This window comes from Cebidichthys violaceus, unplaced genomic scaffold, assembly GCF_023349555.1.
Source record: "Cebidichthys violaceus isolate CVI_PGR_0920_01 unplaced genomic scaffold, fCebVio1.0.p SCAF_94, whole genome shotgun sequence".
Classification (NCBI taxonomy): Eukaryota; Metazoa; Chordata; class Actinopteri; order Perciformes; family Stichaeidae; genus Cebidichthys; species Cebidichthys violaceus.
Genome location: NW_027176980.1, coordinates 170690 through 198189, shown reverse-complemented (window position 1 = coordinate 198189; position 27500 = coordinate 170690). Strand labels below are relative to the sequence as shown.

Genomic DNA, 27500 nt, shown 5'->3' with positions numbered 1-27500 from the left:
CAAAAGTAGACTTGACTGGAAATAATACCAGAATATCATGAGAATATAATGACGGTGCTGAACTTGAACTTGCAGGCAGCACCAGGCTTTACCTCGCGATGACGCCATGGAGACGCTGACCCTGAGGAACCGCTACCTGGAAGAGAGACTCCGCTGCGTAGAGAGCCAGATACCCAAAGAGCCTCCGTCAAGAGCCTCTGTACGTACTCATCGAGGATTGTTAAGAATGTGCAGGATGTCATCGTAAATACCCTGATGGTTCACACACACGTCACCTCTTTGTACGATGTGTTCTATTGTAAGGAAGCCAGAGCTTCTGGCACCTCTCCATTCATCACTCTTTACTTTCTCTCTTTGTGGTTCTCCGTCACTGGATCTAATCTGATTCATTGCCTGTGAAGGCAAAAAACGTCTCCTCTCGGCCTTCGCGAGGGATTCACTCTGTCACTTTTGATGTTCTGGATGGCTCATGCGAAGGGAATGCAGCACCCCCTCCCGCTGAATCCTCCTGCCGGCCCGTGTTCTCTGAAGCTGGCGAAGACTCTGCTGAGCAACAGGTGGCTGGAGAAACCCGAACCGGCTTTGGTGGAGCAGACGATGCGTGCGCTGAACGAGAACCGTTGAGTCCTGATGTTGCAGGAACCGCGGAACCGACCGGAGAACAGGATGCTGACGCCGATTGCGTTCAAGAAGACGAAGCTGATATTTTAGAAATGACACGAGACGTCTCATTTGAAGAAGAGGAAGAAACGCTGACCACGAAAGGAAGTGAGTCCGAACCTGAGGATCCTTCAGGAAGACCAGGATCAGCTGTGTCATCCTCTGAGCCAGCCGCGACAGCAACCGGCGCTGAAACCGCCCATAAAGAGGGTGTCGGTGAACGAGATGATCCCGTAGGATCCGGAGAAGAAAAGCCAGAACAGGCCGAGCTGAATGATGAAGTGGTTGAGACTACAAAGGGGGCAACGGAGGAAGGTAATCCTGAGCAGTCCCGCTCAGCAGAACCAGATGTGGACTCCGGCTCCATACCGAGCAAACTCCCAGAGAGGGTTGTCGGCGAAAAACGGGACGCTCACGTACGAAAACGAGAGAGCAGATCTCTGAGATACCTGAAGGTACTCGAGGCTTCTGTAGGCGCCCAGCTGAAGTGTGGTGGTGTTGTGATAGCCTTGCGGTTAAATGTGTCAGAGCAAAGCTTTATTTAAAGTGAGTAGTAAGTGGCTTGTTATGGACTAAAGATGTCCGTAGTCGTATGTGGGCTAAGGCTGTTCTTCTACTCTCCCTTAGAGCTTTTGTGTTTGAAGATTCCCTCTTTTCCTCCCATCGTGGTGCTTTTATAAATGTCTTTTTACTTCCCGTAGACTTCCGGCCGAGGCACTGGCACTCCCTCGCAGAGAGATCAGGACTTCCAAAAAGAAAACCTCAAACTGGCCTCCGAGAACCTGGAGCTGCGCTTTCAGCTGGAGCAGACCAACAAAGACGTACCACGACTCAAGGTAGCTCGACCTCGACCTCGACCGAGAGGATCGGTATCGCTCTCATGTCTGGAGAGTAAATAATTAAGGTGGAGCGAGGACTTGATTAGCTTAGCTTAGCTTAGCTTAGCTTATTTTAGCTATAGGATCAAGTGGTTTCCCCTTAGCCCTGTTTGCCACAGTTTTTTGTCTTAGGCTGAAGCTCCATATTTAGATAAGAGTGGTATTAATCCTCTCATCTCACTCTAACCAAGAAAGTGAAAAAGTAAATCTCCCAAAATATCAAACTATTTCTTTTAAAAACCCTTTTATGACAGCTGAGGGCATTTGTCTTCATGAAATTCAGTATCTTCTTATTTTTGAGGAACTTTAAATCATTTTTTAAAACATAAAGACAATAAAATGTTGCTTTTAGAAGTGACTTCATTCATAAAACTTCAGTTTTATAACTTTACACACTTTAAAACAACTTAACCAAAATGTATAGTAACCCAGATATTAACCTTAAAGGTACAGCACAATATTTATTTAGATTAGTTTTTGATTCTATTTTCTTTTTTTTTTCCCCAGAATCAAGTTGCAGACCTTAAGGAGATGTGCAGCGCGCTGAAAAAGGAAAAAGCAGAGGTGGAGAAAAAGCTGTCGCATATACGTGGAGTATGTTAAAGTCACCTGTTCTTGCCATTCAAATAAGAAATAAAAATACACTTCTCTATATGTTAGATGAAAAAAAAATCCAGAAGAAAGAAATTGAAGTAACGACACAGAATTGGATATCAGCAAATCCGCTTAGGTTCCCCCGTTGAAATTGTATTCACCAACCTCCCTGTCTCGACTGTAGATCATAAAAGTGATTTGTGACGTGTTCCTCATCAGGCCGGTCACAGTGGTAAAACGGTGCCTGAACTCGAGAGGACCGTTGGGTTGATGAAGAAGGTGGTGGAGAGGGTGCAGAGGGAGAACGAGACGCTCAAGAAATCTGCCGCGCCTGCAAATCAAGAGAAGTTCACAGCCTTGGAGCAAGAACATGAGAAGCTAAAGGTCGTTGACCGCATCGTGTCTCGCGTCTCATAAACAAGTCTGTAGGTCAAGTCTGTTAACTCATCTGTTGCGTCTCCGCGACTGACGATAAATGTTGCTTTCGTTTCCAGGGTGACTATGAGAAACTGAAGGGTCAAAGTGAAGCTGAGCTCACTTCCAAACTTGAGTCTAAAACCAAAGGACTGGAGAGAATAGTAGTGGAGAATGAACGCCTACGCAAGGAGATGAAAAGGGTGACTACTCATTGTTAATAAGGTCCACAATCTCTGATGAAAAACATGAGGATATTTCATATTTAAAAGCTGGTATTTTGGTGTTTAGTCACTAGATTGAGAAAATACATTTGGTATCTTGAAAACTATGTCTTTGAGTCTCACAAAGTAAAAAAAACAAACATATTTTTTTAACTTATTTGTGCAAAGTGTGCAGTGTCTTTCATAGCCTGTTTTTAATGCTGTAAAAATATATATATTTTTTCTGAAGATGTTTGTCCTGGAGGTACTTTATATGTGCAAGTTTAAAGTTTAAAGGATTTCTCTCTTGTAATAAAAACCCTCTGAACACTTGTTTTCATCTCCGTTATCCGTGCCGGATGTGCGCTGCTTTCATTTCAGGAGATGGAAGCAGCGCAAAGGCTGAGAGAGACCAAGGCGAGTCTGGAAGTGACAAACGAGAAGCTTGAGGCAGATCTGGAGGAAACCAAGCAAAGACTGCAGGCAGCTCTCTCCAAACCCATCACAGAAGGAGTGAACAGTAAGACCTGGAAGGCCTCTGTGGTAACAAGGTCAGCAAACTGTTTTTTTTTTATTATACTTCTTATTATTCGGGGGGGGCAGGCATCGATGAAGAAGTCAGTCTCCAGAGTGTGAGTAAGCCGGTGTTTGTTTCACTTCCATCCGCAGAATGTTTGAGAACAAGATGAAGGAGCTGGAGAAGGAGCTCTCCCAGAAGACCTCCAGTCTGTCTGAACTCAAACAGCAGCTGAAGGAGACGAGAGAGCGCGAGGAGAGAGCTCGGATAAGCAACCGGCAACTTGAAGATCAGGTACTGGCTCAATCACTGTTTTGTTTACCAGTCAGGTCATTAGCTATTTAATGCTGCCCTTTCATAAAGTTGAGGGATGGGCTAATTCAGTGCAGCAGATGACCTGACTCTCTGTCCTAATAAAACCAGCGCAGAAGCTCCCTGGATCTGAACCCTGCCTGCCAATTCATGACACATGCTTTCTGTTAAAGTCCAAGCTGAAGACATCATGGAGGCTAATTTTCTCAGACTTTCGGAAAGTGTTCACAGGCTGCTTGAGTGGTCTTGACAATTAAATTGACGATGACAGTTAAATAGGTGGAGTTCTCCCTTAAAGTCAAAATGTACAGCTTGTGTTTGTGGCAGAAAAAAAAGTAACTGAAATGTTTAGAAAAGGGCTGCATGAACGTGTTTTTAATAAAATGTGTTTCTCATTTCTTAGGTTGACATGTTGAAGAGTTTTCCTATCGCTGCAAAGGCGGGAGGAGGACTCACCAAGGAGTTCCAGGCATTGAGGTTTGTTAAATGTGTCCCAACAGTGATGTTAACAGAGAGGATAGAGCTGAAACAAGTGGTTTAATAACCACACATAAAGTCCCTGGACACACATTTCTCTTATTAGAAGATAAGAAAAATAGAATATAATATCATGGTTTGTTGGTTGACATCACTTCACAAAAGTCATGGTATAGTAAGTCGTAAAAAGTCATAGTATAGTATGTCATAGTCAAAGTAAAGTGTGTCATATTATAGTTATAAAACATGTCATAGTATGTAATAAAGAATGTTGTAGTATAGTATATCATTACAAAATTATTATAAAGTATATTATAATGAATAGATAAATTAAAATGTAAAACGCGGAAAGTCATAGTATAGTGTGTCGTTAAAACACATAAAGTCATAGTATAGTGTGTTGTTAAAAAACATAAAAAAAGGCATAGTATAGTATGTTGTAAAATGTAAAAAAAATAGTTTAGTGTGTCGTAAAAAGAAAAAAAGTGGTATGTCGAAAAAAGTCATAGTACAGTGTGTTGTTAAAGAAAATCATGGTATGTCAAAAAAAAGTCATAGTATAGTGTGTTGTTAAAAAACATAAAAAAGTCATAGTATAGTGTGTAGTTAAAAAAATCATGGTATGTCGAAAAAAGTCATAGTATAGTGTGTTGTTAAAAAAAATCATGGTATGTCAAAAAAAAGTCATAGTATAGTTTGTTGTTAAAAAACATGAAAAGGCATAGTATAGTATGATGTAAAATGTAAAATAAAATAGTTTAGTATGTCGTAAAAAGAAAAAAGGTCATAGTATAGTGTCGTCAAAACATGTAAAGACATAGTACAGTGTGTCGTTAAAACGCGCAAAGACATAGTATAGTGTGTCGTTAAAAAACATAAAAAAGTCATAGTATAGTATGTTGTTAAATGTAAAAAAAAGTTGTTTAGTGTGTCGTAAAATGAAAAAGTCATAGTATAGTGTGTTAAAAAAAATCATGGTATGTCGAAAAAAGTCATAATATAGTGTGTTGTTAAAAACCATTAAAAAAAAGTCATAATATAGTGTGTTGTTAAAAACCATTAAAAAAAAGTCATAGTATAGTGTGTTGTTAAAAACCATTAAAAAAAAGTCATAGTATAGTGTGTTGTTAAAAACCATTAAAAAAAAGTCATAGTATAGTGTGTTGTTAAAAAACATAAAAAAGTCATAGTATAGTATGTTGTAAAATGTAAAAAAAATTGTTTAGTGTGTCGTAAAAAGCAAAAAAGTCATAGTATAGTGTGTTGTTAAAAAAAATCATGGTATGTCAAAAAAAAGTCATAGTATAGTTTGTTGTTAAAAAACATGAAAAGGCATAGTATAGTATGATGTAAAATGTAAAATAAAATAGTTTAGTATGTCGTAAAAAGAAAAAAGGTCATAGTATAGTGTCGTCAAAACATGTAAAGACATAGTACAGTGTGTCGTTAAAATGCGCAAAGACATAGTATAGTGTGTCGTTAAAAAACATAAAAAAGTCATAGTATAGTATGTTGTAAAATGTAAAAAAAATTGTTTAGTGTGTCGTAAAAAGCAAAAAAGTCATAGTATAGTGTGTTGTTAAAAAAAATCATGGTATGTTGAAAAAAGTCAGTATAGTGTGTTAAAACACGTAAAGACATAGCATAGTGTGTCGTAAAAAGTCATAAAATAGTCAACTTGACAATTCACTGTGTAAATAGTTTATTGTGGGAATGAAGTGTACACTTGTAGATCATGGATATTTCTACCTCCCCATCCTGTGATTCAACATGTTTGTCTTAGACTGGTTAACACTGAGCTGGAGAAGGAGAACACGGAACTGAAACAAAGGCTGAACGAGTACAGTCAGCGATACGGTGAAACATCTTCTACACTAGGTGACCAAACACACTATTGCAAATGTTGCTTACTTGTGATTGTCCTCCAACAGTGAAGAGACATGATTTTTTTTATAGATGAGCTGCACGTTTTCATCTCTTTTTGTATTCTCAGACCACGCAAAGCTCAAACGCATCCTGCATGCGGCCGAAGCGGAGAAAACCAAACTTCAAACTGAGGTGAAAAAGCTGAGGAAAGAACTGGAGAACTTCGACCCGACGTTCTTCGAAGAGATCGAAGACTTGAAATACAACTACAACTTAGAGGTGAAGAAGAACATTCTGCTGGAGGAACAGCTGAAGAAAGTCTGCGATCAGTTCGGCGTGAAAGCTGAACTGCCCAATGTGTCCGTCAGTTAACTCGGGGTTACTGTGCCTTTAAATGACGTCAGGACTGTTAAAACTAAACTGTTCGTTATTCTCAGCTCTGTCAATCATGACAAATGTCTCCTTTTCAGAACCACAGTAAAGAGTTGTAGCTTCTTCCATAAGGCAGTTCCATTTTGTTAATACTAGGTTTGTAGCATATTTATTTATATTTTTTTCTATGTATGTCAACAAAGCAGACTGAATAAAAATCTGATGAATACAAATGTTTACATGCTCGTCATTTATTCTTCACATAGCAATGAAAGAGCCGTAACATACAGTATATTAATGGAGCAGTTTCAACAACTCATGCTGCTTAAACACCCGTTGGTCAGTTATTTTTATTATTTTTTTTTACACATCTGGAATAATTGGCAAAAATATTTGGCTGTCGCTAAAGTGACAAATACTTACGACAGTGAAAGGTTCATTTTCTCGCGCCGCGCTTACGAAGCAAACTTGATGTCCAGCAGTCGACTGAAACAGTGTCCATTTAGCACGGAGAAGAATGAGAACAAGTCCTCGCCGTCGTATTCGCCGACGCGGACCACCACCGCCCGGTCGGCGAGGGAGGTCTCCCCATCCGGCCAGCGCAGTCCCAGGTGATGGCGGTGGACCTGGAGACGCAACGGCCGATTTAAAAAACATCTCGCAGGTCCTCTGGATCAACACTCTACGCGTCTTCCTTACCTTCACGAGTGTGCCGTCGTCGCAGTGCCAGACGATGCCCTCGACTCGGCCCTCTGGACTCTCCTGGAACCAGGAGCACAGCTGCTGGAAGTCCACGGGCGGAGGGTTTTTGATGGGAACGCTGCCATGTGCCACCAGGCAGTGGACGGGCTGCTTCTTACCGCCCAGTCCTGTGAGGACGACACGACTAATGTTGGTGCTGCTCCTTATTCTGAGGAACTGAACCACGCCGTCTGTTTATCGTGCAATTTTATGACATACTATACTGACATTTTTTTTTGTTGAGCAGAAGAGCAGCGATAGAAGAGCAGCGAACGCTCGTTGCATTTACCGTAAGGGTTCCCGTTGACGTTGGTTCCAATGAGCTCCAGGGTTTGTTCCAGGAGGTCGGCCAGCCGGACCGCCGCGACTTCTAGCGCGTCTCCATCTTCAGCGCAGGGCCTGAGGACAAGAGCCGCCCGCGCCTCGCAATCCACCACGGAGGCGTGCCAGCAGTACTGTTTGTTCTCCTTCTCCACCGGAACCCAGCCTGCACCGAAAACAAGAGGAGGAGCGAATCACTACTTCCGCAGGCAGCATCATCCACAAGGACCCCGATACGGATTCATAATTTCAAAGCGTATCTTTATTAAAATTGAGGTTTGATGGTTTGACTTCGGGACCTGGAATGTGTCCATGTTCGTCGGGCACTGGGTGGCCGTTGTGATGTTTGACTCTGTGGGCTGGGATCCACGTCTCTGGCACCGTCTTAAAGTCCTCCTCTACGTTCCACGTGAAACCTGAGAAAAAAAAAGAAAAAAAAGTCACATTGTTCACTCTGTAAACTCTTGTTTTGTGGACCAAGAGGAGGACAGCTGCAGACCCCGATGAACTAAAGTCAACCCGCGGTTCGGTCGCTGAAGCTAGAACACCTTTACAGCTGTGGTGAGAACGCTGGTGCCTCTTGAACCTCTTCTCCGCCGGTTTGTTGGGTTTCCTGTCGAGGCGAGCCCAGAGGTGAGGTCGTCCTGCGGGAAGAAGAGAAAACGCCGTTCGGTTTGAGTCACGAAAATGAATCGATGAAGTCGCCTTCGCTGTTCCTCTATGATACTATGACTTTTTTCGACATACCATGATTTTTTTTAACAACATACTATACTATGACTTTTTTCGACATACCATGATTTTTTTTAACATCACACTATACTATGACTTTTTCGACAAACCATGATTTTTTTTAATAACACACTATACTATGACTTTTTTCGACATACCATGACTTTTTTTAACAACACACTATACTTTGACTTTTTTATGTTTTTTAACAACACACTATACTATGACTTTTTTTGACATACCATGATTTTTTTTAACAACATACTATACTATGACTTTTTTATGTTTTTTAACAACACACTATACTATGACTTTTTTCGACAAACCATGATTTTTTTTAACAACATACTATACTATGACTTTTTTCGACATACCATGATTTTTTTTAACAACATACTATACTATGACTTTTTTCGACATACCATGATTTTTTTTAACAACATACTATACTATGACTTTTTTCGACATACCATGATTTTTTTTAACAACACACTATACTATGACTTTTTTATGTTTTTTAACAACACACTATACTATGACTTTTTTTGACATACCATGATTTTTTTTAACAACACACTATACTATGACTTTTTTATGTTTTTTAACAACACACTATACTATGACTTTTTCATGTTTTTTAACAACATACTATACTATGACTTTTTTTGACATACCATGACTTTTTTTAACAACACACTATACTATGACTTTTTTATGTTTTTTAACAACACACTATACTATGACTTTTTTTGACATACCATGACTTTTTTTAACAACACACTATACTATGACTTTTTTATGTTTTTTAACAACACACTATACTATGACTTTTTTCAACATACCATGATTTTTTTTAACAACACACTATACTATGACTTTTTTTGACATACCATGATTTTTTTTAACAACATACTATACTATGACTTTTTTATGTTTTTTAACAACACACTATACTATGACTTTTTTCGACAAACCATGATTTTTTTTAATAACACACTATACTATGACTTTTTTGCTTTTCACGACACACTAAACTATTTTTTTTACATTTTACAACACACTATACTATGACTTTTTTATGTTTTTTAACAACACACTATACTATGACTTTTTTTGACATACCATGATTTTTTTTAACAACACACTATACTATGACTTTTTTTGACATACCATGATTTTTTTTTAACAACACACTATACTATGACTTTTTTCGACATACCATGATTTTTTTTAACAACACACTATACTATGACTTTTTTCGACATACCATGATTTTTTTTAACAACACACTATACTATGACTTTTTTATGTTTTTTAACAACACACTATACTATGACTTTTTTCAACATACCATGATTTTTTTTAACAACATACTATACTATGCCTTTTTATGTTTTTTTAACGACATACTATACTATGACTTTTTTATGTTTTTTAACAACACACTATACTATGACTTTTTTCAACATACCATGATTTTTTTTAACAACACACTATACTATGACTTTTTTTGACATACCATGATTTTTTTTAACAACATACTATACTATGACTTTTTTATGTTTTTTAACAACACACTATACTATGACTTTTTTTGACATACCATGATTTTTTTTAACAACACACTATACTATGACTTTTTTCGACATACCATGATTTTTTTTAACAACACACTATACTATGACTTTTTTCGACATACCATGATTTTTTTTAACAACACACTATACTATGACTTTTTTGCTTTTTACGACACACTAAACTATTTTTTTTACATTTAACAACACACTATACTATGACTTTTTTCGACATACCATGATTTTTTTTTAACAACACACTATACTATGACTTTTTTATGTTTTTTAACAACACACTATACTATGACTTTTTTCAACATACCATGATTTTTTTTAACAACATACTATACTATGACTTTTTTATGTTTTTTAACAACACACTATACTATGACTTTTTTCAACATACCATGATTTTTTTTAACAACATACTATACTATGCCTTTTTTATGTTTTTTTAACGACATACTATACTATGACTTTTTTATGTTTTTTAACAACACACTATACTATGACTTTTTTCAACATACCATGATTTTTTTTTAACAACACACTATACTATGACTTTTTTTGACATACCATGATTTTTTTTAACAACATACTATACTATGACTTTTTTATGTTTTTTAACAACACACTATACTATGACTTTTTTCAACATACCATGATTTTTTTTAACATCACACTATACTATGACTTTTTTCGACAAACCATGATTTTTTTTAATAACACACTATACTATGACTTTTTTATGTTTTTTAACAACACACTATACTATGACTTTTTTTGACATACCATGATTTTTTTTAACAACATACTATACTATGACTTTTTCATGTTTTTTAACAACACACTATACTATGACTTTTTTTGACATACCATGACTTTTTTTAACAACACACTATACTATGACTTTTTTATGTTTTTTAACAACACACTATACTATGACTTTTTTATGTTTTTTAACAACACACTATACTATGACTTTTTTTGACATACCATGATTTTTTTTAACAACACACTATACTATGACTTTTTTATGTTTTTTAACAACACACTATACTATGACTTTTTCGACAAACCATGATTTTTTTTAATAACACACTATACTATGACTTTTTTCAACATACCATGACTTTTTTTAACAACACACTATACTATGACTTTTTTCGACATACCATGACTTTTTTTAACAACACACTATACTATGACTTTTTTATGTTTTTTAACAACACACTATACTATGACTTTTTTTGACATACCATGATTTTTTTTAACAACATACTATACTATGACTTTTTTATGTTTTTTAACAACACACTATACTATGACTTTTTTCGACAAACCATGACTTTTTTTAACAACACACTATACTATGACTTTTTTATGTTTTTTAACAACACACTATACTATGACTTTTTTTGACATACCATGATTTTTTTTAACAACATACTATACTATGACTTTTTTATGTTTTTTAACAACACACTATACTATGACTTTTTTTGACATACCATGATTTTTTTTAACAACACACTATACTATGACTTTTTTTGACATACCATGATTTTTTTTAACAACACACTATACTATGACTTTTTTCGACATACCATGATTTTTTTTAACAACACACTATACTATGACTTTTTTCGACATACCATGATTTTTTTTAACAACACACTATACTATGACTTTTTTCGACATACCATGATTTTTTTTAACAACACACTATACTATGACTTTTTTCGACATACCATGATTTTTTTTAACAACACACTATACTATGACTTTTTTCGACATACCATGATTTTTTTTAACAACACACTATACTATGACTTTTTTGCTTTTTACGACACACTAAACTATTTTTTTTACATTTTACAACATACTATACTATGCCTTTTTTATGTTTTTTTAACGACATACTATACTATGACTTTTTTATGTTTTTTAACAACACACTATACTATGACTTTTTTTGACATACCATGATTTTTTTTAACAACATACTATACTATGACTTTTTCGACATACCATGATTTTTTTTAACAACACACTATACTATGACTTTTTTCGACATACCATGATTTTTTTTAACAACACACTATACTATGACTTTTTTCGACATACCATGATTTTTTTTAACAACACACTATACTATGACTTTTTTCGACATACCATGATTTTTTTTAACAACACACTATACTATGACTTTTTTGCTTTTTACGACACACTAAACTATTTTTTTTACATTTTACAACATACTATACTATGCCTTTTTTAACGACATACTATACTATGACTTTTTTATGTTTTTTAACAACACACTATACTATGACTTTTTTTGACATACCATGATTTTTTTTAACAACACACTATACTATGACTTTTTTTGACATACCATGATTTTTTTTAACAACACACTATACTATGACTTTTTTCGACATACCATGATTTTTTTTAACAACACACTATACTATGACTTTTTTATGTTTTTTAACAACACACTATATTATGACTTTTTTCAACATACCATGATTTTTTTTAACAACATACTATACTATGACTTTTTATGTTTTTTAACAACACACTATACTATGACTTTTTTCAACATACCATGATTTTTTTTAACAACACACTATACTATGACTTTTTTTGACATACCATGATTTTTTTTAACAACATACTATACTATGACTTTTTTATGTTTTTTAACAACACACTATACTATGACTTTTTTCGACATACCATGATTTTTTTTAACAACACACTATACTATGACTTTTTTGCTTTTTACGACACACTAAACTATTTTTTTTACATTTTACAACATACTATACTATGACTTTTTTATATTTTTTAACAACACACTATACTATGACTTTTTTCGACATACCATGATTTTTTTTAACAACACACTATACTATGACTTTTTTATGTTTTTTAACAACACACTATACTATGACTTTTTTTGACATACCATGATTTTTTTTAACAACATACTATACTATGACTTTTTTATGTTTTTTAACAACACACTATACTATGACTTTTTTCGACATACCATGATTTTTTTTAACAACACACTATACTATGACTTTTTTCAACATACCATGATTTTTTTTAACAACACACTATACTATGACTTTTTTGCTTTTTACGACACACTAAACTATTTTTTTTACATTTTACACTATACTATGACTTTTTTATGTTTTTTAACAACACACTATACTATGACTTTTTTTGACATACCATGATTTTTTTTAACAACACATACTATGACTTTTTTCAACATACCATGATTTTTTTTAACACACTATACTATGACTTTTTTGCTTTTTACGACACACTAAACTATTTTTTTTACATTTTACAACATACTATACTATGCCTTTTTTATGTTTTTTAACGACACACTATACTATGACTTTTTTCGACATACCATGATTTTTTTTAACAACACACTTCATAGACAACTTCATTAACAACTCTTCATAGAAATAGGATATAAATATGATTATTTTTTTTACAGTGCCTTGCCCGAGAGAGCGCGTGAATGGTAGGTGTGGTCACCTTTATGAAGCGTGACATAACAACATGTGCCGTCTAGTTTCTCCGTGGCGAGCGCACAGTCAACGCCGGCCTCCAGAGCAACAGGGTTCACGGTTTCTGTGGCGACGACCTGAAACTGCTGAGGAGACAAAAACAGACGTTTCAACATTAGTGGAGGAACATTTTTCTTTCTTTTCTTTGGACATTTTAAAGATGATTAGTGGAAAAAACATTATTCATAGATGAAATGATGAATTGTAGGTGTGTGTGTGTGTGTGTGTGTGTGTGTGTGTGTGTGTGTGTGTGTGTGTGTGTGTGTGTGTGTGTGTGTGTGTGTGTGTGTACCAGGGTTTACACTAAAACCTTTTTATTTTTTTAACATTTAAACAGCAACACGATCTAACTTCCAACAAAAAGCAGAATGAATGAGCCCTGGAGGTAAACTCTGGGGATGAAAAGCTACACAGCAGAATAAATACTATAATTAAAAAAATGAACTCCGCCTTCACCACCTGCAACATTAAAGCGACGGACGCATGAATGCATCAATAATTACAATGCAATAACATAATATGCATGTCAAACGTGTCAAAGATGAATCAATCATTTTGTAACTTTTTATCCAACATTCAGGTTTGTGTTTCAGTAAAAGATCTGAGCTGTGACACCTGAGGTACTGGAAAAGGAGGATGGTGATGAATGGCAACACAAGCGTCACTACTTACGAGAGGGGGACGTGTTAAAACTATTAGCAATGTCACTCACACACCAGCGCCGTGTCCGTTGTGACAACAATGGACGAGTTCGTTTTGTTTACATCCTCTGTGTTCACGTCCACCCTGAGGTGTAGCTTCAGGCTAGCTTCAGGTGTTCGTGAATCACTCACCTGACAGTCCCGTTTCCTCGACTGTTCCTCCTTCACGTCCGTCAGAAAGACACACGGTACCTTCTGCTGAACGGAGCCCAGGCGTCGCATTGTCGTGTGTTTTTATCAAACCCTCTGCCGGTAACGTGTATCGCTGAGCGGAGCGCAAACACACACCCCCTCCCCCCCCCCCACGGTGTGCCGTTAGCATCGGAGCAGCATCACGGCTAGCAAGGGATGTGGATTTCTGGTCACGTGACGCGTTTTTTCTTCTTCACTTTTTTTTTTGTCGCTTCGCAAACACTCAAACGGCTCGTTAGCGCCACTATGCGGTGTGGTGGTGGGACCTCTCTGATTAAAATAATACAGCATTTTAGCTGAATGTTTAAGTTTGTATTTTAATTACTCAATTGACTGAAAATAATTACTTGTTACAATGTCAATTTCTCACTGCAAAAGTCTCATTTACAGCCTCGTTTGTTGTGCTTAAGTTGTATGTCATGTTCTCTTTATTTCTTATTTTTTTATATTTTTTTATTTTTTAAATAAATAATTTCTTTTTTTTTTATTTATTCAATATTCAAATACCCATGAATTAAATGGTTTGTAATTTAATTTAATTGATTTAAACTAATTAAATCAAAGATTATAACTAGCAGTGTTGGTGTAAGAAGTTACATAAAAAATAGCAATACCTCAGTGTGGAAATACTAAAGTCAAGTATTACGTTTTTTTTACTCAAATTAAAGTAAAAGTATTGGCATCAAAATATATTTAAAGTACCAAAAGTAAAATGAGTCGTTATACAGAATGGCCCACTTCAGAAAGATATAGATACTGGAATATAATTATTGATTTATTAATATGTTTATCACTTTAATGTTAAAGCTGAGTTTGGTTTTAATATTCTGTGTTACAGATCTGAAGCTAAATTTATCAAATGAATGTTGTGAAGTATAAAGCTTAATATTTCCCTCTGACATGCAGTAGAGTAGAAGTATAAAGTAACATTTCAGTACAAGTACCTTCAAATTTAAACTGTATTTATTTCCACCACTGATAATTAGCCACTCAAAATAGGGAACTATTAAACGGTGCATAGTTACAAACTAATTTCACTTCAGGTGAATAGCAGACCACCTCAAGGTGTCACTCGGAGAGAACCAGGACATTATGATGTAGCATTTCAAAATTAAAGCCCTTCAAAATCTCATTCGTGAGCCAACTTCAAATCACATTCATGATTTCAGATTTTATTTTAGAGGAAACGGACATGTAAAGGGAAAATCATGTGCTCATACACACAAACACACAGACTAAATAATTGTTGCTTTTCAACCTCAGTAGCATGTGTTTGTAGAGAAAATGCTATAAAATGTGAACATTTACAATTACATTTAAAATAACTGAAACCTATCAAAGCATTTAAAAGGTATGTATTTAAAACATTGTGGCTGCAATTAATATGACCAAAGAAACCCCCCCCCCCCCCCTCACAGAACTATAGTAACTCTACTCTGAAGAGTTAGTTTTGAAGTCTGGATTCACACACACAGAGTGATGTCACTGGAGTACTTCCTGTCTTCTTCGTCGTCTTCTTCGTCTTCTCCTTCATGTTGACTGTGCAGGTCCACCTCGCTGTCCGTCTGCTTCCACATCTCTGTCTCTATGTCGTCCTTCTGCGGCTCCTGAGACCGAAAGGTGAAAATATTCCTTTTCCAAAAAGCAGAGAGAAAAACAAAAATGCACATTTCGAAAACGCACAATAATACAGAGATTTTTAAAAAGCGTTATTAAGCTCAGTAGAACACCACTCACAGTTTGTAGTACCACACGACGCCCGCTGCCGTTAGCAGCAGAACGATGACGCCAAGAACGATGAGTGCTGCGGGTACATCTGGAACGATACATCCAACGTTTACAGAGTGTCACCATCAACCGTCTGATTCATACCACACTGCTGCAAGCAAGACACAATGTTGCAAAATCCATTCCATGTCATATTTAACTCTGTGATTTCTGCATAAAAATAGACAAACAATACACAACTAGTTACATTATAGTAGTTAAACATAGTCGTCCCACTATCTACTACAATCTAGCTTGATCAGTCTGTTATGAACCGTATCAACGCTTTACATTCATATTTTTTAGTTTTCTTTATTCATATTTTTACATCTATCTGTGATTTGTGTTTTTACATGAATTTGATCGTTTGTGTGTTTTAGACATTAATCATGAACAAAAGTATTTAAAGGTTTAACGATTGCATTTGTGCGTCAGCTTATTGTGGCGTCTCGTTGGCGCCCCCTAGTGGCCCAAAAAAAACCAATGGGATTATTGCAGCTTTGGCTCCCAGTTGGTCAGTCTGGGAACCGGAGGGTTGATGGTTCGATCCTTGGCTGGGACGTGTCAAATTTCTCCCATCCCTGTATTAGTACTATACTAAATATAGTATAATATATATATATATATATATATATATATATATATATATATATATAAAAAAACAGGGAAAACGTCTGATGAAAATACAAAATTTACTCTTGAGAATAAAAGGTCTTTTGTGGACTTTGAACCACATAGAGACATAAATAAGCTAATTAGAGCGGAGACTTTTGCCTCTTCCACATAAAAACCTCAAACAAAAGCGTAAAGACGAGGACGTACTTCCCAGTGGAGGTTTTGCAGACCCCGTCGACTGTGGCATCGCTGACTCGGAGGAAAGAGAGAAACCGGAGGCATGAGCGGAAGTAGAAAACACCAAACTGACGACGGTGGCTTCTGACTTGACGAGTTGAGAAATGGACGTAGGAACATGAGCGGAGGGAGGCATCGGAGTCGGGGAGGTGGAGGAAACCCTGGCTGAATGCGTGGTCTGGATTCGGAGGGTGGAAGCTGAAGTGAACGGCGTCCGCTCGGGAGCTTTTCGGGTTCCCGGCTTCCTCGGAGGTGGAGACTCGGTCGCTGATCTGAGCGAAGGTCTAGAAGGAGTCCAGGTCCGGGTCAGCGCCGTCAGGGTGGAGCTTTGTGGACTGGCAGTCGACCTGTCTGGTGTTTCCTCTAAATCTGGAGAGGAACAAAAGCTTTGTGTTTACACATACTTAGACATCTTTAACGTCCACAAAAAGGGGCAATGTGTGCGATTCAGATCACTGATTTTCCCGCAGGTCTTAAAAATGTTTTGTTTCTCTGAACGACTTTTACATACAATAGAATAACAGAGGATGCTGCAAATACAACATCTGTATAATAGAGTAAGCATTTTTACAATCAGAGTTAAGAGTATAACCGGCATAGCACAGTACCGGTAATAAACAGTACCTGATGCATTGAAGCAGAAGACACCAAACTTTCTATCTGCCCTCGCGGACCACGTCACCACACCAGTTTTACCGTTTCCACATTTACTGTCAGCTGTGAGTCGTGGGACGACGGCGATCTGTTCAGCTATCCAGCCAAACCTGTTCAAATATAAATAAAGCGTGAATCATCAAAGCATGGCTCGGATACCTGAGCGGGTGTTCTGCCTTGCTCAGGCCGCATCGCTTCTGGGCCTTACTTGCACGTCTGCAGGCCGAGCCGCACCGCTCGCTCCATCTGGGCTCTGGACGCCACGGTGACGTTCAGAGCCAGACAGGCGGCTCTGGCGGCAGCGAGGTCGAAGGTGTATCCTCCTCCTTCCATCAGTAAGAAGACTCCAGCAGCTCCGGGACGCTGTGGGACTGAAAAAAAAAAAAAAAAAAAAAATGCAGATATTTTAAAAAGTATTTCGCCGAAGTGTGAATTTATTATTTTTAAAAAAGCAGCAGGATGTGTGTTCATTTTGTCATTTCACACTTTAATTTACAGATACATATTAATGTAAAGTAAATAATCCATAACATTGGTGCACAGATTGAGCCATTGTACTGCGGGGTAGAAAAACAACAATGACAAAACGTAATAAAGTAATTGATATTTTCCACTTTTAAGTCATGCTAATATCTGATGCTTTCACATTTTTCATGCATTCTTGAAACTTTTAGCCGACTGTGAACACAAGAGTTCATTCTTCAACGTCACGTGAAAAAAGTAACCAAGAAGAGAAGTTTGAAACAAAGAACATACTCCCTTCTCCACAAGAGGTCATGCATGAAAGATAATATGCATGACATTGTTGTACATCCATGCATTTAAATGTATTTACAGCAAAAACATGAATCTGAATGAAATACACAGTTGTGTCGCCTCACCTGCATCAGAAACAAAAACCACTGACCTTTGATTAGGTTGGAGTTGGACGCCAGCAAACAGGCTGCAAAAGAGAAAAGTAAGCATCGCGTACAAAAACGAAATCTTTCCATGTTTGCAATAAAAAAAATAGATATAACTGAAGCGGTGGAAGGTGGGGAAGCGAGTAAAGCGAACGCAGGGGGAAAGAGCCTCAGAACAAATGAGACGAGGAAACAGGAAGAGGGGGTTCAAATCTGCTTGATGCCCCTTCACGAGATAAAACACACACACACACACACACACACACACACACACACGGGAAGACCTCGACTCTCAGTGTGTGTTTCATTCAAAACGTTGTTGTTGTTTCGGGGGTATCGAGGGGGTATATACATGTATATATATATATATATATATACGTATATATACATACATATATACGTATATATACATATATACATATATATATACGTATATATGTATGTATATATACATATATATACGTATATACGTATATATATATATATATATACATATATATATATATATATATATATACGTATATATATATATATATATATATACGTATATATATATGTATATATATACGTATATATATATATATATATATATATATATATATATATATATATATATATGTTCAACAATGGACTCGTTAAAAATACAAACAAATTGAGGATTTCCAGGAACCATTAAAGCAGGAGGACAGGTCACATTAACTTCAACTCTCCTGAAATGAATAAATACTTAAAAATCAGTCATGGTGGATGTTCGCTTCATACTTCTTTATGTCTTCTCAGCCAAATACAGATGAAAAAATATACTTGAATACATTTTTTTTTCTGCTTAGTCAGCATCTGCCTTCCACAGCCACGTTTGTTTCCGACAGGCTCGTCGGAAAGAGAACTTCCTCCACATTGTTCCCTGCGTGTGTTCCTCCTTCTCTTCACGTTGACTCTTCTTCTCTGTCATCATGTGTAGCTCTTCTGTGTTCGTGTTTGAGTGCTTTTTTTTAATATGTCTGTGGACGGATCTTTGTCCACAGACATATAACCACAAACATCCACAAATATGTCCACAAACGGCACATTTTAGACACTTTCAGAAGTGTGGACGGGACCGAAGACGAGCGTGGTCGAAGAAAGGGTCGGGCAGAAACGGCGCGGTGGGAAGCGGGGAAGGGAATGAGTCTGCAGGGTTTCTTCTGCACCACATCGCTTTCTGTTCTGAAGAAAGATTGTTCAATATTCTTCCTTTTTTTTCCGGACTTGTAAAGCAATCGTTTTAAGACATTTTTTTTTTTAGAAAATATGCTTATTCATGAGACGAGAGGAATGACACTCTCATATCTGTCGGTTAAATCTGAAGCTGTGCAACAACACGTTGGCTTAGCTTAGCATAAAGAGTGCACACAGCGAGCCTTAATTAATCTAACAGCACCTCTAAGGCGAATGAATCAACATCGCCTTTTGTTTAAATTGTGCAAAAACTACGATTTTGGAGGGAATTCAGCTTTATGAGCTTTTCAAAAAAAAAAAAAAACGGCAATGTTTTTGCAATTCTGATGGTCTTTTGAAGCTTTTGTGGTTGAAAATAAGCGGCGTTCACAGCTTAATGGATGTCAAGACTTTGATGCTTGATACTGAAATCAAAACCTCATCGTGAGATCACACAGGGGCGTTTCTAGGATTCAAAGAAAGGGGGGGGGGGGGGGCTTAGCCACAAGGGGAGTGGCATGTTTTGCGCACCGCAATTTTTTTGGGGGGCCCATTTGTGCCCGCGGACATCCATTGTTTCAGACATAGACTATAGATTATAGATTGGTTCAATCAGAAAGAGTGTGATTTTGCTCCGTAGCTTTGCTTGTATTCAGTATATGATGAGACAGAATTTCAGGGTCATAGTGAAAATTTGACAACACAAATATGAACTTTTCTCAAATAGAGAGAAATAATTTTCCCGCTTGTAAAGGATAAACTAGCTTTCATATCCGCGTCACTCCCAAATCAGAATTCTCAATGGATGGAGAATGGAGCTGAAAGGGTCAACTTTTGAGTTGTTTACTTGTTTTATTATGAGCAGAAGGGAACAAGATTTTGATCAACATTTACATCTATTTTGTTGTCCGTGTAGTTTTTACATACCACTGATATATATATATATATATATATATATATATATATATATATATATATATATATATATACACCTGTACAATAGCGTTATGAGGGACACTATGACATTTAGTTTTCATTACCATTAACTGATTATAAACAACAACATTCTATGGGGACTGATATTGTTTTTTTTATTAATGCAAAGAATAGAGATATGTCGATAGTTATTTCTTGTATTTTGAATTCGCTCGTTCACTCGCGCTCACTGGAGACAGTTTCTAACAAAATAGCTAGCTAGCTAGCTTAGTGTCAACATAGCCCACTACTATATTCCCTTTCATTTGCCTCAAGTAAACCTAAATGTAAGCAGGTAACAATCGTTAACAACTACAGACAGACACATTCTGTAACTAGCTGCACTTACAATTTCCCTCCGCGCATCATTAACTTCGAGCTGAACTCCTTCGCTATAATCCTGGCTGTCGATGACGAGAGACGTTACTTGGCAGAGTGAGAAAGCCAGCGCAGCAGCCTCCCCAAGGTCCTAGTGCCCGTGGGATATAGTTCAGTGTGATGATAGGCTGTTGGATTGTAATTTGAAGAGAAAACATACAAACCAGAACGCACGCATATATGTAGCATGTTAGAGTTATAAATATATCTATATATATTTTTTACTTTTTTTTAAAGCCAATAATGCCAAATTATTTGGGGGGGGCTGAAGAACATTTAAGGTAAATAGGCCTCTATTAACCCTTAATATTTGACATTATATTCCAGGGACTTTGGATGAAAAGCCTGCACGCTTCTCAGGAAACCTGAACCGCGGGAGAGACGGAGGCCGGTTGGCATGATGAGGGATCTCTCCTCTGTCTGCATTTACAGTCACGTGCTGACAGCGAGGGTGTTTTCATGTACAGGGCAGTACAGCGTGTCCCATGCTTTCATGACTCATGACGCGAGTGACTGTCGTGTGAGTAAGGGAGCAACGGATGACCGGGGCCGGGCTGTTAGTGAGGAGGTTATTGGTCACATTTTCCTGGTCAGGAAGTCTCAATTCATCCACGGGGAGAGAGAATAGTAAACGGGAATAGTTCATTGATGAATGTGTGACCTCGATACTGAGAGTCGCCCTCGGGGACAAAAGGAAGTTGTTGTTGTTGTTGAAACTGTTTTTCTCAGGTCACTGATCACGAGCTAATTAGACAGAACTGTCAAATACTTTCCCTAAATGTCTGTTTTTCTGTTTTCTTAGTCGTGAAAAAGTTGCAAAGATATTAGTATAATTTGATCGATAACTGTAATCTTCCCATTAGGAACCCTTTTCAATGTAACAGTCGGGGCTTAAATGCCTCGCCCAACGGTTCGTAAGATATCTCCCGAAAAAAAAGTTAATTTTCATGCATGTTCAGACAACGCAACTAGGCAACGTTGACCTTGAAAAAGGTCAACCTTGAAAAAGGTCGACGTTGACTTGTGGTTTTCTGGGACATGAACAGCGGCGTGCTGGGTGAAAGTCGTAACCTACTTAATACTACGTCCCCTTTCCTCGCTCGCGATTATGTTGATTACATACAAATTGACTATGTTGGATACATACAAATTATAGTGTATTACTTTTCATATATAGGTATACGAACAGTGTCGGGCACCTTAACCAGAGACCAGACTGGGGAGGCAGTACTTTTGTATTTAAGGCAAAATATGGGAGACTGTAGAGGCCATATATTAAAAAATATATATATTTTTTCTTTGGTTGTAATCATGGCAAAACGAAGAATGAAAGATTCCCTTATAGCTAGCAGTGTTTTCCAATGATCGTGCAACAATTGATATTAGATATAGATATTTTTATGATCATAAGATATGAGCCTCTTCAGATCAGGCACAAAAAACGACTTCCCTAAATTTAAGGAAAGATTGTGGTTGAAAAGAAACCACCGCTGACGGGGAGACGAGACGTGAATTGACTACGTAATGGCACCTTTGGCTTTCCATACTTTTTCAAAAAGCAAAGCAGTAATAGCCAAGAAACGTCCCTCACCTGCATCTGTTGTTTGACTTAATAAGCGACACCAATTTTTGTCATGAAGGCAGAACAGAAGACATCCTGTCTTTCACTGCATGTTCCAGTCTGAGTCTCCTCTAGCCCCCCCCCCCCCCCCCCCCCCCCGCTTCACCTGGGAAGACCTGAAGTTTGGCCTGTTGGTGCAAAGAATGTGGCCCCTCCTTTAAATGTTTTACCCCCCCACCCCCCCGCTGCTGAAAATATGCCACTAATGTTGAGTGATATGATAAAGCGTGTGAAGGTCTGAAGTCAAACATTTGAATTACAACGCAGAGACTGTGCGTCTGTCCCGTGCAGCTTTTGTCCTATCGCGTTACCTCATGAATAATTGGTGATAGGATCCCGCCCTCAGCGAGCTCGCGCACGTGAAACCGAGAACTTCATTCACATCACATTCTGAACACAAAACCCGGGAGCACATTTTTTTTTTTTTTGACAAAATGTCACTCAGGGCCAAATCCCACGCGGACCTGCAGACGGCTGCGAGGTCCTCGTTAGACGACGGCTCGTACAAGTCTCTCTCCACGAGCAGCGGCAACGTGAGCAGGGGCGGCCGGTTCGGGAGCGGGACGGCGGCGGCGGTGGAGGAGGTCAAGGGTCTCTCCAGACCGACCGGCAGGAGGCCCGTGAGGGCGGTCCGGCCGCTCAGCGCCATCGGCTCCAACGGCTCCAACGGCTCCTTCCTCCAGATCAACCACCTGCAGGGAGAGCTGGTTAGAAAGAGGAAGGTAAGGAGGGAGAGAGAGAGAGAGAGAGAGAGAGAGAGAGAGAGAGAGAGAGGTGCAAAGCATCCTCAGAGAGTCTGTCAACTTTTTGAAAAGTGGAAATATTACAACTAAACTCGGAAATGTGATGGAAATATGAAAGAGATCCAACAGGGATATTCAGCATCGTGGAGGTTTAGTGTAGAACTGGAACTAAAGTAATACGGTTAAGTCAAACAATCACAAAGACAACATTGTTTCAATCATTTACACTCACTTACATGAGTTCAATATTGTGACCACAAGCAGATTTGGGACAGCATACCTAGCAGATCCGTGTTTAATATCATGCTCACCTGTTATCTTTGGCCTGAAATGTTGGAAGACTTTTTTTTTTTTGGCTGGTTTCAATTTCACATTCTGAAGAACTGACGTTTTGTAGACGTCTTGTTTTAATAAAAGCATAAAAGAGAAATCCTGGACTCACAACTATATAATAAAACATATTTCCGCTTTTTCCCCCCCCCCCCTCTGATTTTAACTTCCCAATCCAGACTTAAATCACAGAATTATTACTTGTTTTTATTCATAACAATTAAATAAATACCTTTCTAGTACACAAGGACATTATCATAATTGGCGTAACAGAACGTTCAGTGAGGAGATTAAACCCGAACAGGACGTGTCTAATAACAGCTCTGGTTCTGGTTCTCTCTCTCTCTGTGTGTGTGTGTGTGTGTGTGTGTGTGTGTGTGTGTGTGTGTGTGTGTGTGTGTGTGTGTGTGTGTGTAACAATGCAAATTGTCAAATTACATCGCAGATGTGTGACGTTCTGCCCTAAAACACATGTGGTGCATTTGTGCACCCCCCCCCCCCCCGGTGAACGTGACGATGCACAACATCATTTCTCCCGTCTGACCTCGCTCGGCGTCGCTGACACGAACCGTCTCCACAACACGTCCCATCATTAAAAACAGATGTCGGGGGAAAACCGATGAACGCTTCCCGGCAGCTAACGGCTCCCTCTTGTGGAGAAAATATGTTGCTGAAGTCAAATCTCGCCACAAAGTCCAATCATATCACACGGTCTTCAAACGATAATAAAAAGCTATGTTAAGAATATAAAAATGTATTCTCTTTCTCACTCGGTGTCGATGTGTATATAAACGTTTTCCCCCCCAGGAATGCGAGGACCTGAGGAAAGAGAACAAGTACTTATCAAACGAGATCCACATGGAGCGGATCATGATGCGCACAGAGAGCGAGCTGACCATGAGGAACCTCAGGAACCTGAACCAGGAGCTGCAGGCTGAAGTCAAAGAGGTACACACACACACACACACACACACACACACACACACACACACACACACACACACACTTTTTAAACAATGCACCATCGACAGGTGAGGGAAAGAAGAGCCCGACTCTCCTGAGAACTGATGAAATGAAGGTATAGATCTTCATTAAAAAATAATTATTAATATTATACTATTATTATTATTATTATTATGATGATGTATATTTTTGTACTTTGGATGCATTTTTGGGATGCTGGAGAACTCATGAAACTCTGTAGGTTGATGCCTCCATTGCCACGACCAGCTTCTCTCCTGTACCCCTGAAGGCCCCCCCCCCCCCCCCCCCCCCTCCATCCTAGATACACCCCTGCTTCAACAGGCCGAGTCGTAAATAACTAGTAAACTGAGAGACGGACCCTTTGAGACTGGAAGACGGCAGCATTTAAGTTTTATCAATATACATTTCTGGGCCTATATTTAGTCTCAAATGATGGTAGTGATCCTCCATAAAGGTATTAAGTTTCATATGTAGAACCATTAACCTATTTCCATTCATTCCACATAGTTGGTCACTGTGTTGGGAGTCGCATTACATCTAGAAACAAAGGAAGGCTTCTACTGTTTCATGTCCAAGTCACTACAGTCTCTCTCTCTCTCTCTCTCTCTCTCTCTCTCTCTCTCTCTCCCCCATCAAGCTGAAGCAGAAGCAGTACCACAGCCAGCAGAGGGCGACGCTGTGCTCGCGTGCCGCGGACGAGGCGGAGGAGTCCAGAGGGGAGGCGGAGAGGAGCAGGGCCCTGGCTGAGGCCCGGGCCCTCGGCTGTCAGCGGGACAAGGAGGCGGCCGAGGCCGACAGGAGCCGCCTGAGCGAGGAGCTGCGGCAGCTGAAGAAAGAGGTGGAGACGGTCGCCGCCGGCCGATCTGGGACTTGTGTAGCGTCAGAGCAGGGATGAGCGGAGGCCGCAACTAGTGGAGCTACAGCGCAACATGTGATGCGTGTGGTGTCCTCGGGTGATCCATCATGACTCCGTCAGGGTGGGACTTCATCCCAAATGTTGGCAGTTAAGTCAACCAGAGAATGATACAGTAGTTATGTAGAACAGAGGAACCGTGGGTTGAATGCCAATTTAGCAACTACAAGCACAAAACATATGGGCCTGAAAATAAAAGACTAAAAGTCATAAAGGATCATTTTTTTTTGTGCATTTTCCATCTGCTGCGTTTAAGAAAACAAAACGACTTGGAAAAAGGTTGTGGTAACTACGGTAACTACGGAAGTAAAGTTATTTAAGTCAGGACATTATACAAATGATAGTGTTGTACTTTTCGTTAAAGTGAAATGTGCCTTTATCGTGTCTTGAGCATCAGTCCCCACATTCACCATCTTGTTGCTGGGACTACTCACTAGACTAGAGCGCCAAATGTGTATTAATCCACCGCTGAAAATAGTCCCCAACAAACACACGTATTGCTGCTGTTTGACTTGTGTTTCCTCAAAAGTACAGAGGCTAATCTCTCTCTCTCTCTCTCTCTCTCTCTCTCTCTCTCTCTCTCTCTCTCTCTCTCTCTCTCTCTCTCTCTCTCTCTCTCTCTCTCTCTCTCTCTCTCTCTCTCTCTCTCTCTCTCTCTCAGCACACCGACCTGCAGCTGTCACTCGCGCAGGCAGAGAAGAGTTACTTCGAAACCAAGCTGAAGCTGGACCGGGCGTCGGGGGAGAAGCGGGCCCTGCTGCAGGACAACGGGAGCCTGGAGGGAGACAGAGACGACCTCCGACGCCAGCTGAGACAGATCACGGAGGAGAACGTCCAGGTCAAACAGAGGTGGGCGTGTTTCAGGAGGGCCTCAAGCAGGAAGTGACGCAACGACTAATTTCCTCTTATTTTCGTCCACAATAAGTTCTTAATTGGTTAGAACCAGTTGATTTCTGGGATTTAAAAGAGTTTTTTTTTTGTTATTTTCTGCTTATGTTCTTCTTCCTCTTACAGCCTTCTGTTTTTTTTGGGTTGCACCTCTTCGGCCAATGCACGACTTTCACCCAGGAGACCTCTGTACGCGTCTCATCGGATGTCCTGAACCTGTAGCTTGTTGAGCTTCGTTTTTATTTTTTATAAAAAAAAAACAGGAACGGCGAGGTTGAAAGTCAAACATCTCGAGGTCGGTCGGGGGGGGTCGACCTCTCACCACGGAGAGCTGGACTGGAAGAAGCTGAGAGGACAGAAATAATAATAATAATAATATACGATCATAATGAATGTCAGAAGAAGAGCTCTTTGATTCCAAGACGTCTCGTTTCACAAGATCAATGGTGGATCTCACTCCCTTAAAGAAAGTAAAAAAAAAAAAAAAAAACTTCGTTGGGAGCGTTGGTGGTCTCTGTGCAGCATCAGTGAACGGAGCGGATTCTTCAAAGGGTCTAATGGGGGAGGGGGGGGGGGGGGGCAAATTCCGAACTCTAGTTTTTAACTAGTTGCTATAGATTCCTCCCACACAGGTACACCAAAGAGGTTTAAACGTCCTTCTTTAATCCCTCGTCGCTTTGATTTACAGGCTGAGCATTTTAGTTTTTTGTGTCCGCAGGGAACTTTAAAATGACCGATTCTCGTTTTTATTTCCGGCTTTCGAAACACAAGCCGACGAAGAAAGGAGGACGCAGTCAAGAGCGAGTTCCTGTGGTGAGAAATTCATGTGTAAGTTCACGTCTTGCGTTCGCAGCGAGGCGAATTGGAGGCGCAGGGCGGCGGCGGCCGAGGAGGAGGGCGAGAGGGCCGAGCGGGCTCAGCGGGAGGCCGAGGCCCAGAGGCGCCTGGCGGAGAAGGAGAGGCAGGAGAGGACGGCCGAGTGCCTCGGCTGGAGGGAGAGGCACGGGGAGCTGGCCGACAGGTTCAGGGGTCAGGAGGACCTGAAGGCCCTGAGGCAGAACAAAGCAGTAAGAGAGCATCCAGCACATAGTTTGTTTGTGGTTTTTAAAATTACTTTAAAAGGTTACTTTTTACGTT

At 39.0% G+C, this 27500-nt stretch overlaps 3 protein-coding genes across 7 annotated transcripts in view; 1 reads left to right on the top strand and 2 right to left on the bottom strand.

Moving 5' to 3' along the window:
- The window catches only part of cep290 (centrosomal protein 290), a 47539-nt gene extending 41244 nt beyond the window's left edge, over window positions 1-6295 (top strand). For 3 of the 4 annotated variants that reach the window (XM_068704541.1, XM_068704540.1, XM_068704543.1), the window contains 11 exons: window positions 76-199; window positions 402-1115; window positions 1362-1496; window positions 2046-2132; window positions 2352-2516; window positions 2627-2749; window positions 3131-3300; window positions 3419-3560; window positions 3982-4055; window positions 5839-5933; window positions 6049-6295. In XM_068704541.1, the coding sequence (XP_068560642.1) occupies window positions 76-199; window positions 402-1115; window positions 1362-1496; window positions 2046-2132; window positions 2352-2516; window positions 2627-2749; window positions 3131-3300; window positions 3419-3560; window positions 3982-4055; window positions 5839-5933; window positions 6049-6293 (2074 nt within the window). In that variant the 3' untranslated portion in view covers window positions 6294-6295. The remainder of the gene's footprint in view (window positions 1-75; window positions 200-401; window positions 1116-1361; window positions 1497-2045; window positions 2133-2351; window positions 2517-2626; window positions 2750-3130; window positions 3301-3418; window positions 3561-3981; window positions 4056-5838; window positions 5934-6048) is intronic. The other variant, XM_068704542.1, reaches the window with a different exon arrangement.
- rlig1 (RNA 5'-phosphate and 3'-OH ligase 1) lies at window positions 5741-14319 on the bottom strand. 2 transcript variants are annotated; one of them, XM_068704546.1, is made up of 7 exons: window positions 14100-14319; window positions 13235-13349; window positions 7904-7999; window positions 7655-7771; window positions 7324-7521; window positions 6993-7162; window positions 5741-6919 (listed from the first exon to the last, which is right to left on the bottom strand). In XM_068704546.1, the coding sequence occupies exons 1-7, from the start codon at window positions 14187-14189 to the stop codon at window positions 6749-6751; spliced, it is 957 nt and encodes a 318-aa protein (XP_068560647.1). In that variant the 5' UTR covers window positions 14190-14319; the 3' UTR covers window positions 5741-6748. The 2 variants fall into 2 exon arrangements, with proteins under 2 accessions (XP_068560647.1, XP_068560645.1); XM_068704544.1 differs by having other exon boundaries at window positions 13235-13352; window positions 14100-14318.
- An 874-nt stretch (window positions 14320-15193) lies between these two features.
- On the bottom strand, window positions 15194-18597 carry lyve1b (lymphatic vessel endothelial hyaluronic receptor 1b). Its single transcript, XM_068704534.1, is given in 7 exon segments — window positions 15194-15629; window positions 15632-15791; window positions 15897-15975; window positions 16749-17147; window positions 17403-17542; window positions 17641-17803; window positions 18340-18597. Coding segments are annotated over 7 exon segments (1065 nt in total). The 5' UTR covers window positions 18425-18597; the 3' UTR covers window positions 15194-15590.
- Window positions 18598-27500: the final 8903 nt, after the last annotated feature.